The sequence below is a fragment of the Kogia breviceps genome, chromosome 3 (genome assembly GCF_026419965.1).
Source record: "Kogia breviceps isolate mKogBre1 chromosome 3, mKogBre1 haplotype 1, whole genome shotgun sequence".
NCBI classification, from domain to species: Eukaryota; Metazoa; Chordata; class Mammalia; order Artiodactyla; family Physeteridae; genus Kogia; species Kogia breviceps.
In genome coordinates, this window is record NC_081312.1 from 94,249,328 (window position 1) to 94,264,467 (window position 15,140).

The 15,140-nt window shown below is 44.2% G+C and overlaps 1 protein-coding gene across 2 annotated transcripts in view; it reads right to left on the reverse strand.

Moving 5' to 3' along the window:
* Positions 1 to 308: 308 nt before the first annotated feature.
* TNFAIP8L3 (TNF alpha induced protein 8 like 3) overlaps positions 309 to 15,140 on the reverse strand; it is a 40,418-nt gene continuing 25,586 nt past the window's right edge. Inside the window, exons 2-3 of one of the 2 annotated variants that reach the window (XM_067029249.1) lie at positions 2,228 to 2,377; positions 309 to 1,826 (exon numbers count right to left, since the gene is read on the reverse strand). In XM_067029249.1, the coding sequence (XP_066885350.1) occupies positions 1,264 to 1,826; positions 2,228 to 2,237 (573 nt within the window). In that variant the 5' untranslated portion in view covers positions 2,238 to 2,377 and the 3' untranslated portion in view covers positions 309 to 1,263. The remainder of the gene's footprint in view (positions 1,827 to 2,227; positions 2,378 to 15,140) is intronic. The other variant, XM_059057923.2, reaches the window with a different exon arrangement.

Sequence of the window (15,140 nt, forward strand, 5' to 3'; positions counted from 1 at the left end):
ATGATGGAAGGGCAAATCTCTTAAAGTGGTGTCCTCCAGACAACATTATAAGGCATTAAATATTTTGTGTGAAAGCGAGGCTTTGAGGCATTCAGAGAAGGCGGTCACAGTGTCTATGAACTAGCTCCCCACTAACCAGGGGCACAGGCTCCACCCTATACGTGCTCCCCCAGGGGCTACTTTCCCTTAGGGTCTGAGTACAAAGCTCTTACTCTTCATTGTCTTCTTCCTTTCAATCCCATTGTTCCTAACACTGTATCTAACTCCAAGGAATTTGATTTTTGAATCACAACTCCAAAACCTCTTAGTTGAAGGGTAATTTCAATTTATTAACAAACCAGAGAAAACAGCACAGAATGACTGTGAAAGAGGATAGGGCTTCATTCTGCCCAACTCTCCTGCGCATGCCAGCATAAACCTTCCCTGTGCCTCCCGGATGGTGCCCCTCAGATGGGGAGAGGCCAGTCCTGCAGGGGCAGGGGCAGCACAGTTCTTCTCTGCTTCTGCATGATGGGTGGGAAACTCTCTCTCCACTCTCCCCCTCCCGCACCAGAAAGTTTCCCCCTGCAGGACCATAAACCTGCACATCTAAGACCTAAAAAACACAGCTCTTGAAAAATATTTTTCCAATTTGCAGCTATACTTTTTCACACCTTTGGATTCATTTTTATTTTGTTTGAAACAGCACACCTAGAGACAAATTGCAAACCCAGCCCATTAGAAACTATTGTTCTTTTCTCTGCTGCTTAATAATCTAGATCCAGGTTGATCCCTGTCACATGCCAAAAAGAAACTAGTAAGACCTTTTATTAGAGTTTTTAAAAGCATGAACATAATCTCATTTGATCCTCACAGCAGCCCTGGGAGGTAGGCAGGTGGGCATGATGGTTCCAGGATCCAGAGGACAAAATTGTAACTGATGGAGCTGGGAACCCAACCCATGTCCTCTGACCCCTGGTCCAGGGCTCCTTCCATTCCACAAGATGAACTGGGCCCACCTAGATGAGCAGGGCAGCTTTTCTGCTTAGAATAGATGAGATGTCCTTTGGGCTTGCAAACAAAGGAGATTTTAAGTACAGACCTCAGCAGAGAGCTTAGGTGATAAACACTCCTGAGCTCAATCTAGCATCAACATCAGAGGGATGAACAGGACAGAACATGGACATCTCTGACAAGGGTTTCTTCTTGTTTTCCTGATTCTCACCTGGAACACACGGGATGCTGTAACATGAACGCAGCCAAGTCCAGGAGGAGGGAAGGCATTCAGAGGACTTTCTCATCTAGCAATTTATTGATTCCTTCACAAATCCTCTTGAGGTTGGGCCTACAGTCTCCATCCAGGCTATAAAGGGTGGAGAGGAACTCCATATCAGCAAAGTGGTTGAAGACATGGTTGATACGCCCGTGGGTCCTGGGTGTCAGGTGTCTCTGTACCAGTTCATGCACCAGGTCCTTGCACTCATGTAGGAGCTTGGAGAGCACATTTCTATCGAAGGTGTATTCTACCTCATAGAAGCTGACGATTGTCATGGCGGTCTGGTTCAGTTTCTTCCTGAGCTTCTCCACGATAACAACCTCCTCCTGACTGAACTGGTTGTTCCGGTAGAGGATCCCAATTTTGATCGCCACCTTGATTAAATCTTTCATGATCTTGTGGGCTTCCTTCTTGTTGTGTGTGTGCTCTTTGGTGACTTTGTAGAGCTCATCAAAGATGTCGCTGCTGGTGTCATCAATCAGCATGTTGGCCACAGTTTTACTGGCTATTTTGCTCAGAATCTTCTTCTGGGCTTGAAGGGCAAGGTTCTTTGAACTAAAAACATCAGGACCTATGGTAAGAAAAGAAATAAAAGTTATAGAAATACTAGAACTGTTTATTATGTTTCTACAAGTGAAACATACTAACTTGAACTTATGTTCTTTTTTTTTTTTTTTTTTTTTTTTGCGGTATGCGGGCCTCTCACTGTTGTGGCCTCTCCCATTGCGGGGCACAGGCTGCGGACGCGCAGGCTCAGCGGCCATGGTTCACAGGCCCAGCCGCTCCGCGGCATGTGGGATCTTCCCGGACCAGGGCACGAAGCCGTGTCTCCTGCATCGGCAGGCAGATTCTCAACCACTGCGCCACCAGGGAAGCCCAGAACTTATGTTCTTACAGCAAAAATTCATGCCTTCATACCCCACGACTCTTTTATGAAACCCCAGCCCAGCCTGGTTACTCCACTGTGCTCACCACATGACATGCTTGTTTACCCTCTTGAACCTTTTAAATTGCGCTTTTTCCTCTCTAGACGTGGTCTCCTCATGTCCAGGCCAAATCTCACGCTTTTGACTTACTTCATGCAAAAAGCTTCCTTGACTCTATTTGCTCACGAAGAACTCCCTACAATGATTATTGCACAGGAAACTATTCAGTTTTGCAAATTTACAGGAGGAAATTATTGCTTAATGATAAGAATGTAGCACCAATGCCAACCCCATTCTTAGGACAGAACTGGGTGGTTGATCATGGTAGTACTTTTTGACTGAGTCTCAGAATTCATATTTCATTGAGTCTAAGATGTATTTTTTTCATGTTTGATATCTTGGAAATTGGGATGTGTCTTATAGTCACTGTTGCCAGGTGGTAGTTGTGCTGTGGTTGCATTACCTGTGTGTGCATCAGTTTATACAATAGGAGACAGATTTGGAATAAAAGTCATGGGTACTCTTGTAAGAAATGTTGCTCACCAATGTTCTAGATGGCACACAGAACCACAGTTTGTGGGAAACACAGACGACATCAACAGTTCCAAGCAAAGATGCTTCAGCTGAGTACAGAAGTACCCTGAATGTGAGGAAGCTTAGAAAAACCAAAGCCACTTTATTTCCCCGTTACTTTCCACTTTATGAATGAATGAGAACAATATATGTTAAAAGAAATAACACTATGTACAAGTAAGTCTAAAAGGGATCTTTCAATAAGTATAAAATAAATATTCTAAGCAATCAGAAAGCAATCATTTGCGGTTTAATTGGCAGCATTTTCTTCTTTCTTAAGAGCATAAAAGGCATCTTATAATCGATGGTGTCTTAGATTGGATCGAATACTCCATGAAGTCACCAGTTAGCTGGAACTGATATTTGACAGTCAGCAGTACGTGTGTGCATCGTTCTTATCTTCCCAAGGACATTCAAGTCTCTGGAGGACAGAGACAACATCTCCTACAGCACCTAGCTCAGTTCTGGGAACAGGGATGGAATGGTGTTTGTTAAGTTAAATGCCAGAGTAATACTGCAGAAGAATAAATTTTCTTTGAGAACTGATGGCTCTAGGATCCCTAGAGTTTTTGTCCAGTGCTCTGTGGCTACATGGAAGTGACAGGCAGCATGGACAGACAGGTGGCCACACATACTAGCTTTTGCAATCCTGACTGGCCCCTCCTCAACTCATATCCCACCCACTCTGCCCACCTCGGACCCATCCCCGCAGTGGAACGCCATTAATCCCTGGTGCTTAGGTCTTGCAGACACGGACTCAGTAAACACTTAAACACAATTTAGACATATGACCCAGCACTTCCTCCACCCGCATATCCCCTCATGGACTGACTCCCTCCCTCCCAGCCCAGCCTTGCTCCCTCGGCCCTGGGTCTTTCCAGGACAGCTACTTCTGCTCACGGACCTCTTCCAGCTGTAAGCCGCAGGGTCATGGCCTGGAGTGGAGTCACTAAAGTGGGATCAGCAGAACTAAAGCAGCAGGCACCACGGGTCTCCCAGACCCCCAGGAAGCTCTCTCCTAAAAGTCTGAGACCATAGACTCTTTAAGCAGCTTCGGAGCAAGTGACCCTGATACAGCCAGGATTTTCCCTTCAGCTTCAGTGTGAAGGGAATAAACAGTAAGTCTTGACGTTTCCTTACGGTGAGATGTATGCCCTTCCAGAGTATGAGACAAATAATATTTCTGCCCGGTCTGATCATCTACTATGGTCACCCAGACCTTTGTGTAAATAACCTTTGTTCCAAAAACATCAAATTCCTCCTTCCCAAACAAATATTTACCAGCATTAAGGATGTTTAAAAGATTGTGCTGTATGCTTTGAAATCAGTTCCACAGGAGAAACTTAAAGAGTTTGAGCTTTGGCCCGGTCACCAAAATAAGTGTATGCCTCCTTAGGTGATTATTTTGATGGGAATAATGGAATCTAGATGGATCTGTTCTGGAATATCAAAAAATGAGTCATTTCTTTGTAGACACAACTCCTAACACCTGCTTGAGAAGAAGGTATTTGAAGAGGTTCTCTGGAAATGCAGCACACATGCACTTACACAGAAGCAACGGATCAACTGTGTGTCCACTGGAATGTAAGCTCTGTGGGAGCAGGGATTTGTGTCCAAGCCCCACTGGATGTCCCAAGCCCAGTGCATTGGTGGCCCACGGCAGCTGCTGCTGAATGAGGAAGCACTGGCTCTGTGCCAGGCACTTCAAGGCTTTAACCCTAAGAGCTGGGTGAAGCTGGTGTTTTTAACCAAGGCTTCCCTGCTAGCCGGATTCCAAACCCTGCTCTTTTCACCACCAGCATTCCCAAAAGTTTTCTCCAGAGCAGTGGTCATCACACCTTTTGCTCTTACAGCCCCATAAGAATTTTGAAAATCTAGTACCTCCTTGCATATTTTTAACTTGACAGCAAGTATTTTTCACCTTATGGTTAAATAGTTAGAATTTCTAAGTAGATTAAATGTCTAGATATTGTAAATACTGATACTTTAAAATCAATGTGTTAAATTATTCTTTTAAAAGTGTCCAGTGTACGTACCACATACCACAGTGATACAATATCCATTATTGTCCATTTTTAAATGACAGGAGCAAGCTCTCCTTTAAAAATTAGAGCTGCTGCCATAAACAGGACAAAAAGACAACCCTCAGAATGGGAGAAAATATTTGCAAACGAAACAACTGACAAAGGATTAATCTCCAAAATATACAAGTAGCTCATGCAGTTCAATGTCAAAAAAACAAACAACCTAATCCAAAAATGGGCAGAAGATCTAAATCGACATTTCTCCAAAGAAGATATACAGGTTGCCAACAAACACATGAAAGGATGCTCAACATCACTAATCATTAGAGAAATGCAAATCAAAACTACAATGAGGTATGACCTCAAGCGGTCAGAATGGCCATCATCGAAAAATCTACAAACAATAAGTGCTGGAGAGGGTGTGGAGAAAAGGAACCCTCTCGCACTGTTGGTGGGAATGTAAATTGATACAGCCACTATGGAGAACAGTATGGAGGTTCCTTAAAAAACTACAAATAGAACTACCATACGACCCGGCAATCCCACTATTGGGTGTATACCCTGAGAAAACCATAATTCAAAAAGAGTCATGTACCACAATGTTCACTGCAGCTCTATTTACAATAGCCAGGACATGGTAGCAACCTAAGTGTCCATCAACAGATGAATGGATAAAGAAGATGTGGCACATATATACAATGGAATATTACTCAGCCATACAAGGAAACAAAATTGAGTTATTTGTAGTGAGGTGGATGGATCTAGAGTCTCATACAGAGTGAAGTAAGTCAGAAAGAGAAAAACAAATACCGTATGCTAACACATATATATGGCATCAAAAAAAAAAAAGGTTCTGAAGAACCTAGGGGCAGGACAGGAATAAAGACGCAGACATAGAGAATGGACTTGAGGACATGGGGACAGGTAAGGGTAAGCTGGGATGAAGTGAGAGAGTAACACTGACATATATACACTACCAAATGTAAATAGATAGCTAGTGGGAAGCAGCCACATAGCACAGGGAGATCAGCTTGGTGCTTTGTGTCCATCTAGAGGGGTGGGATAGGCAGGGTGGGAGAGAGACACAAGAGGGAGGGGATATGGGGATATATGCATACGTGTAGCTGATTCACTTTGTTATACAGCAGAAATTAACACACCATTGTAAAGCAATTATACTCCAATAAAGATATTAAAAAAAAATTAGAGTTGCTACATTATTCCTTTTTCTCCTTGAAATTGTATGACATCCAGAAAGTTTAACTTAATATCTGTTTTTATGCTTGAAAATGTTTTATTTGATCAATCCGTCATAATTCTCTATAACCAAAGGATCCATACATATTGAAATTTAAATTAAAAGACGATTCCAGTGATCAAAATCTCCAGTCCTTAAAAAAAATTCCTTCTGGAATGAGTTATCATTCTAATTATTTTGGGTACAAGTATTAAACTTTTGATAAATACTAAACATAAACAATAAAGCTTTATTGGAAATGTACCTCCAAATGAGATTGGTAGGGGCAGGTTATGGTGCTTTGATTAAGAGAGGCATCATCAGGGCTTCCCTGGTGGCGCAGTGGTTGAGAATCCGCCTGCCGATGCAGGAGACACGGGTTCGTGCCCTGGTCCGGGAAGATCCCACATGCCGCGGAGCAACTAAGCCCGTGAGCCATGGCCGCTAGGCCTGTGCGTCCGGAGCCTGTGCTCCGCAACGGGAGAGGCCACAACAGTGAGAGGCCCGCATACCGCAAAAAAAAAAAAAAAAAAAAAGAGAGGCATCATCAACACCAAAGCTTCACATCATCCCTTTGTCTGACCGGGTTTTCCAACCCAGGAAAATGTATTTGTCCCAGTAAGATTCCTTATGGGTGGGAACCCCATGACTGAAACAGTGGAAAGAAGGAAGGTTCACCACCCTTTGACCTCAGATTGTTGCTCTGACAGATGAATTTAGAAAAGAGTATTGCATCTTCCTTGGTGGCACAGTGGTTAAGAATCCGCCTGCCAACACAGGAGACACAGCTTCAAGTCCTGGTCTGGGAAGATCCCACATGCCACAGAGCAACTAAGCCCGTGTGCCACAACTACTGAAGCCTGCACGCCTAGAGCATGTGCCCCACAACAAGAGAAGCCACCGCAATGAGAAGCCCTTGCACTGCAATGAAGAGTAGCCCCTACTCTCTGCAACTAGAGAAAGCCCACACGCAGCAACGAAGACCCAACGCAGCCAAAAAAATAAATAAATTTATATAAGAAAAGAGTACTGAAGTGAGAAAGAGGAATTGGATTTATAAATCAATTCCCCCAAAACTCTCCTCATCTGCTCATCGCATGGAAAGTCTCTGGTCTCTCCGTGGTGCACACACCAGTTTGAGTCCTGCTCTTTTGTAAGAGCAGCAGCATTCCATGAGATGGTAAGTGGTGTTCTTTGGGGGATGAGGGTGGGGGAGGGGAGTAAAGAGGATTTTTTTTTTTAAAGGTTATATTCCATTTATAATTATAAAATATTGGCTATATTCCCCATGTTGTACAATATTATCCTTGTAGCTTATTCTTTGCATAATAGTTTGTACCTCTGAATTCCCTACCCCTATCTTGCCCCTCCCCTCTTCCCTCTCCCCACTGGTAACCATTAGTCTGTTTTCTATATCTGTGAGTCTGCTTCTTTTTTGTTATATTCACTAGTTTGTTGTTGTATGTTTTAGATTCCACATATGAGTGATATCATACGGTATTTGCCTTTCCCTGACCGACTCATTTCACTTCTCATAGTACTCTGTGAATAAAGTTTCTTGATCAAGTAAGTTTGGAAAACACTGGCTTAAGCAACATTAAACAGAATCTTGTAAGACTTTAAAAATATTTCTTTAATTGATTAGGGTGTTTTATCAACTGTCAGAGAGGCATAGGGATGGTAGGCAGAATCATGGCCCCCAAAGATGTCCACATCCTAGTCCTGGAACCTGTGAGTGTGTTATCTTATCTGGTAAAAGAGACTTTGCAGACATGACTAAGTTAAGGATTTGGGGATGGAGAAATCACCCTGGATTAGCCAGTGAGCCTGATGCAATCACAGGGGTCTTTATCAGTGAAAGAGGGAGAGAGAGTCAGAAAAGATGCGGTGATAGGAGGAGAAGATCAAAGGGATGTAAAATGGCTGGCTTCAAAGATGGAGGAGGGAACCACCAGCCAAGGAACGTAGGCAGCCTCTAGAAGCTGAAAAAGGCAAGGGAACAGATTACCCCCTAGAGCCTCCAGAAAAAAATGCAGCCCTGCTGACACAATGATTTTTAGACCTGTATAACTCATTTAGGATTTCTGATCTCCAAAGCTGTGAGATGATAAATTTATGGGTTTTTTTTTTTTATAGTTTTTGTTTTGATGTTGGGGGTAGGAGCTTATTAATTTATTTTTTATTTATTTTTGCTGTGTTGGGTCTTCGTTTCTGTGTGAGGGCTTTCTCTAGTTCTGGCAAGTGGGGGCCAGTCTTCATCGCAGTGCACGGGCCTCTCACTGTCACGGCCTCTCTTGTTGAGGAGCACAGGCTCCAGATGTGCAGGCTCAGTAGTTGTGGCTCATGGGCTTAGTTGCTCTGCGGCATGTGGGATCCTCCCAGACCAGGGCTCGAACCTGTGTCCCCTGCATTAGCAGGCAGATTCTCAACCACTGCGCCACCAGGGAAGCCCCTATGTTGTTTTAAATCACTGAGTTTGTGGTAATTTGTTACAGTAGCTCTAGGAAACTAGTTCAGGTGAGTTGAGTGTGGTAAAGCATTTCCCAGTTTTATCTGGTCAGGAAACTCTGGTTTATTCGTTGTTGTTTTTTGGCGCACTGCAAGGCATGCCGGATCTTAGTTCCCCGACCAGGGATTGAACCTGTCCCCCTGCAGTGGAAGCACGGAGTCTTAACCACTGGACTATCAGGGAAGTCCCAGAAAACTGTGTTTTTTGAGTAGAGTTACCAACTGCCCCGATTTGCCAGGATTGAGGGGTTTCCTGCCTGGTGGACTTTCAGGGCTAAAATTGGAAAAGTCCAGGCAACTTGGGACAAGTTGGTCACCCTATTCCTGAGCCACTAGTGATGCATATTATCATTGACCTAAAAAAATGAAGAACAGGGAAGTAACAAAGGAAAAATTCCAGAGGGAGGAAGAAGATACATACCTAACATTGAAGATCCTATCATCTCAGCGGGGTAAGCTGTATACTTTTGTTGCCACACTTACCAACCCTTCTCTACTTTTTAATTCTAGAGTCAATCTTAACCTTTTTTTTTTTTGTCTCTTTTGGGCCAAGGTTTCTTTTGTCCCTTGGTTGCTCGCAATTATTGAGCATTTACTATTTGTTCAACTCTGTAAGTGCTATGGGGGACGTCCTCCCCCCTCCCGCCAATATTTAATTGGGTCCTACTGAAGGGAGGCAGATATAGACAAATGAAACAAAATACTTAAACATGTGAAACAGCCCAAATTGGCATGAGTGAGAACAGCTGGGGGAAGCTCTGTGCGCTCTGAAGGTAGACTTGAATGCGGATAGGTAGGGATCACTACAATGTCAGGAAGTGGTTTCTAAAGTTATCCAAACAGGCCAGAAATTTTCCCCAAATCACAAAGGCCTTGGGTGGTTTCCCTCATATGTTCTCAGCTATTTTTTTGTAAAAGAATATGTTATTTACCTACAAAGGGACTTGAGGTACAAGCTTCTATGGTGAGGGCTCAGGAGGGTCACAGGTATCAAATCTCTGAAGCCTAACAATTAAGAGGCTAGAGCAGAGGAATTACAGATCATCAAATTATAAGGGAAGCTTTAACAAAAAACAACAAGCAAGTAGATTCCCACACTTACTCGAGACTGTCAGTATTAAAATCTTTAGGAGTAAAGCCAGTAATCACAAGCTCTCTAACATTCAGCATGATTCTGACATGCTGAAGGTAGGGCCCACTGATCACGGCATGCCCCAATGTGTATATTATAGAATACTAGTCCCATCAGATGTTCCAGGGGAGAAGGTTTTGTGGTGAGCTAAATGAGTATGTAGATGACTACACATTGTGGCTGGCTTTTCATGGTGCACCATACCAGGTAGCTTATTAAAGGCTCTGAGAAGTCCTGTAGTAAAGATACCTGTGTAGTTTCGTTATTTATTTGATGAAATAACATCAAGACACCAATCTGGTCAACTCTGACAACTCCCAGGGGGAGGGCTGGAGAGCCAGTACTGTTTCCAACATGCACACACGATTTAAGAGAGAGTGTGCGCACTGAGGGAGAGCTGGGGGGGGGGGCAGACATTTTGTACGTGGAAATCTTGTGCTTATTTCCTTCCATCCATCCTTCTGTCTCCACCTTCTGCAGAGGGACCATGTTGGTGACCCATCAGGGAGAAACACTACGGGCCGAGAGGAAGAGTGTGAGCTTTGGAAGCCAAAGTCAGGAGTGCAGTTGGGATACCTGGGGAAACAGGCCTAACTGGCATGCACATGTTTGTTTGTAGGAAACACCGAGAAGATCTAGGATAGGTCGTGGCAAAAACTATTCTCTTTTTCTTGCGTACAAGCCTTAAGAATGCTCTTTTAGCCAGCGATGATTCTCTTAACTATTTTTGAACAAAAGTTCCCATTTCCCAGCCATGAAAAGTAAGGGACTGTTTACAGTAGCTTAGAATCTCTGAGAATGGAAATAAAAATGTGATTATGCAGCTCACCTAACTAGCACAAGGAGATGAGACTGAGGAAGCAGCCAAGTTCATCCTTGTAGGAAAAAACAGGGGCTTCCTTAAACCAAGTCTGATGGAGGAGCTCAGATGAAAGGATTATGGAGTCAGTGGTCTGAGAATAAGCACCCTTGGAACATTACAAGGAAGGAAAAGTACCAGAACTATGTTGGGAAAATGGCGTGACAATGGGAGTGAACTAGTTTGAAGAGAGAAAGCAAAAGATAATTTAAGTGGGCCCTTCACTGCATAGAAAAATGCTGGGGCTAGTCTGAGCTGATGCTTCTATAAATGATGTTCAGCTGTAGCACAAGTGATGTTTCCATGTTTCTAGAAAACACTAAGCTCTCCTGGATGGTGAAATGCCAAGCTGGTGGTGATACACAGCAGGAAGATCTTACCAAGCCAAGGGTGAGTGGGCAGAAAAGAGGCAGATGAACTTCAGCATGGTAAGGGCAAGGCAATACATTCTGGGAAAACTAAATGATGGTTATGAAAGATGATAGGCTCTCAGCTGTCAGTTACAGCCCAGAGAAGAGCTCTGAGCATCAAGCCAGGATGGGTTGTGGCAGAGAGGGGCTAGGGTACAGACTCAGCTCTTCTCTCCTTACTCTCAGGACTTGGTAACTTCTCTACCTCTGGTTAAGGAGTGTGTGGAAAACTTGCATATGAGGATGGATAGCTGTTTCAAAATTATAAAGTTATCTGTAATAGCACTCCCACAATATCACTTCACTTCTGTAAACAGCTTAGGATAATGGCAAGGAGGAGAGTTAGTTAAAAATGTTAAGTAGAGACAGGGGTGGAGATGGTACCCTGAGAAAAACAATCTGTGGTGCTTAATAAGCACCATCTGTCAAAGTTGAAGGTCCAGAGTACAAGGAAGGTGGGAGGGGAGTCTCCAGGGCATGGGGAGGGGAAGACCTGGGCAGAGGGTCATTTGTGGTAGTCCAAGTTTCTGGCACTCAATCACTTACATTTAACTGTTGGAAATAAAGTTCAAGCAAGCTTCCTTGAGACAGAGCAGCCTTACAAGCTACTTTGAATGTGAACTTTCACAATGAGCACCTATCCTTTTGCTCACCTGAACATGCACCCAGAAAAGCTGATTGGGCCAGTCATGTCCTTTAAGATCCATCCTTCACAGCCAATAAGGGGCCAGGAGCCAGGGGAGAGTAACACCCTCCCCCCTCCCTTCCTGCTTCCTTGTTGGTGCTCTGGATGAATGATAAGGAAGGGGTTGGCTCTGGGGGTGAGGTGGTCTGCAGGACGGGATATCCATGACAAGGATACAACACCTTCTAGAGAAGACATTGCCTCTGCTTAAGTTCTAGGTCCCTATGTAGCTATGGGGACAAAACTATTAAGGAACCTTAAGTAGTTTTTTGAAATGCAAACCTAACACTGTTTACAGTTTCCAGAAAGACTAATTGAGGTGTTGCATCTCCAGTGGAGTCAAACTGGAAAACATTTTCCTTCCCTTGTATATATAAGACTGTGGTTTGTATACTGCCAGAGTATTAAAGAAAAAAGACGGCACTGGAGGAGGTACAGTGAAATGAAATGGTCAAGGGATGGTAGGATCTTTGAGTTAGAGACAAGGAAAATCTTGATCCTTCCCTCCCCCCACAGAAAATGATCAAAGCTTGGCAGCTCATGAAAAATGCCTGTTAGGTCTAATCCCTTTCATACTTGAATGAGATGGCATTTTCTAGGCTTAAGAAAGGTATTTTGGGATAATTTAAAAGGCATCACGGTAAAACTTAGATGACCTAGGAGGGATAGCAAATAGACTTTTCTGACTGGGGGTTAATCCAGCACACCCTTGAGGCCTTCTTAGGTTTGGTCTCTTCCCCACCCTCCAAGAAAGCCTTGAGGACATGTCCCCTGGGCTCACCCCTGCTGCTGAGAAGGCCTGAGGTCCCCAGATTTCCACTGCCTGCAATAAGAAGCAAGCAGCTTGTGGGTCCTGTGAGTTGGGTCACCATGACTTGAAGGGCAGCAGCCTCCACCAGGCACCCCGAGGGGGTGTGCAAAATGAAAACGTTAGAACCTTTATGTCTGTTTCCTTGTTTTCTAATGAGATGGGTTAAGCTTTACTAATATTTAACATTCAGGCTAACCTTGGGACCCACTGGTGTGTGGCATTCTAAGGAAAGAGGGGAAGATCCCCCTGCTTCCCGGGGCTGGGGGAGTATTTTAGTGTGTCTCTCATTTGTTTGTTGCCTTTCAGCAGTTTTGATTTCTTTTGGCATATGTTTGCATGTGCTTGGTTAAATAGACTCACTGATTATATTCTTTAGTTCTAACTCAACTAGCCCTTATGAAATGGACCAATGATTTCAAAAGATTCCTGCAAGAAACAAAACGGAGGCCTGAAGACAATACACTAATCATACCAGCACAAGTGAATGGCAAGAAGATGGCAGAGCTGACGATTCTCCTCCTCATAGTCAGAGCTTTTCCACAGCCAAATTATAAGGTAAAAGTAATGATCTAGTCAGATCAGACAAGAAATGCGCTATAAAAATTTCAAGGGCTTCCCTGGTGGTGCAGTGGTTGAGAATCCGCCTGCCGATGCAGGGAACGCGGGCTCGTGCCCCGGTCCGGGAAGATCCCACATGCCGCGGAGCGGCTGGGCCCGTGAGCCATGGCCGCTGAGCCTGCGCGTCCGGAGCCTGTGCTCCGCAACGGGAGAGGCCACAACAGTGAGAGGCCCGCATACCGCAAAAAAAAAAAAAAAATTTCAAAAATTCTAATAAGAAGATTTGAAATATGGATTTTACACACTTTTACTTGCCTCGAGATATTCCCCAAGGCAGTAGGAAGCCACAGCAATTAGCAAGACAGACATATTGTGATTTTGATCTTAGCTTGTCCTGTGGGTGATGGGGAGAGGCGATAAGGAACAGACTGTGTGACTTTGGGGGAGACGGATGCGTCAGGGGTGATGCTGAGTGCTTCTTCTAGCTTGGGAGATGTGGGGTGGGGAACATTAGGCAGCACCAACTGAAACAGGCATCTGGGAGCATGTGTGGGGAAGATGACGTCAGTCCTGAGCACGCTGAGCTCTAGGGGTTCCAGGGGGGCATCTAGGTGGAGATGGTCACATGAGCCTGTACAGTAGGCACCTCCAACTCAACATGTTCTACCCTGAGCTCCCCATTTCCCCATTCAAACCATGTCCCTATCCATCAAGCAACTGATGGTGAAAAGACCTAGTTTCCCTAAATAATTAGCCAATTAAAGATACAGACGTAGAGGACAGACTTGAGGACACGGGGAGGGGGAAGGGTAAGCTGGGACGAAGTGAGAGAGTGGCATGGACATATATACACTACCAAATGTAAAATCGATAGCTAATGGGAAGCAGCTGCATATAGCACAGGGAGATCAGCTGGGTGCTTTGTGACCACCTAGAGGGGTGGGATAGGGAGGGTGGGAGGGAGAGGCAAGAGGGAGGAGATGTAGGGATATATGTATATGTATAGCTGATTCACTTTGTTATAAAGCAGAAACTAACACACCATTGTAAAGCAATTATACTCCAATAAAGATGTTAAAAAAAAAAAAGATCCCAAGGGATAAACAGGTTATTCCTTTAAAATGCAAATTCCTACTTCAGTGGTTAAAATGTACTCTCTGTTCAAAGCTCGCTGGGCATCAAGTTAGTCAGAACCACAGGGTAGCCCTCCTAGGGCTTCTCTCTCCCCTTCGTGGCCCACCACCAAATCGCCCCTCCTTCCCCACCAAGAAGATGGATTATTTTAAAATGAGGGTAGGAGGTGAGAGGCAGGCTTGGGTACAGTAGGATTGGGGTGGAGGGTGGAAGGAGGAAGGACTGAATTGCTAGAGACAGCCAAATGCAGGGGAGGGGGTGTTGCATTAGCCAGTCTTCACCACTTTGCATCCCCCTTCATGTGGCCAGTCGTCCTGCCTCTAGCTCGGGCTTGGGTGCCCCTGAAATCTTGCCTTTGGATCAGGCCTGGGAACAGGCACAGAGTTTTGCTTTGCCCGGGGTGGCTGCTCAGTTCTAGAGATACATTCATCCAGCAGTCAGAAGTGAGGATTTGAGTGTTTTTGGGGGACCAGATATGATGAAATTTCCTAGCTAATACTGGATATTTTAGGGTGCTGAGAAAGGACATACAAAAGCAATAGTAGACAAAACAGGGTGTTTCTTATAGGAAAGCAGATTCAGATCATTGCAACACCTTACACTGAGTAATTACACTTTAAAACCAGCATTGATGACCTTCAAGATGAAGACTCTTTTTTCATTTCAAAAAAATTTCCTGGGCCTTGAAATAACATCGTTTCAGGTGAAGTGAAGAAATGTTGGCAGGATCAGCTCCAAGACCTTCCAGCTCATTATCTCATTTTGTCGTAGATGCCCCCAATCCACCCATCCATCCACACTGAGGGATTCATAGTTCAATTAATAATCATGTCAGAGATAGTGTTAACTACTGAGCACAGATTATGTACCTGAGGTAGTATACACTATGTATTTGATCCTCACAAGAGGTCTGCAAAAGAAAGACTGTAATAAGTCCCATTTTATAGATAAGGAAACTGAGGAACAGCAGATTTAAGTAATTCATTCAAAGCTACGAGGCTAGTAAGAGAGCTGCAGTTGGGCCAAAT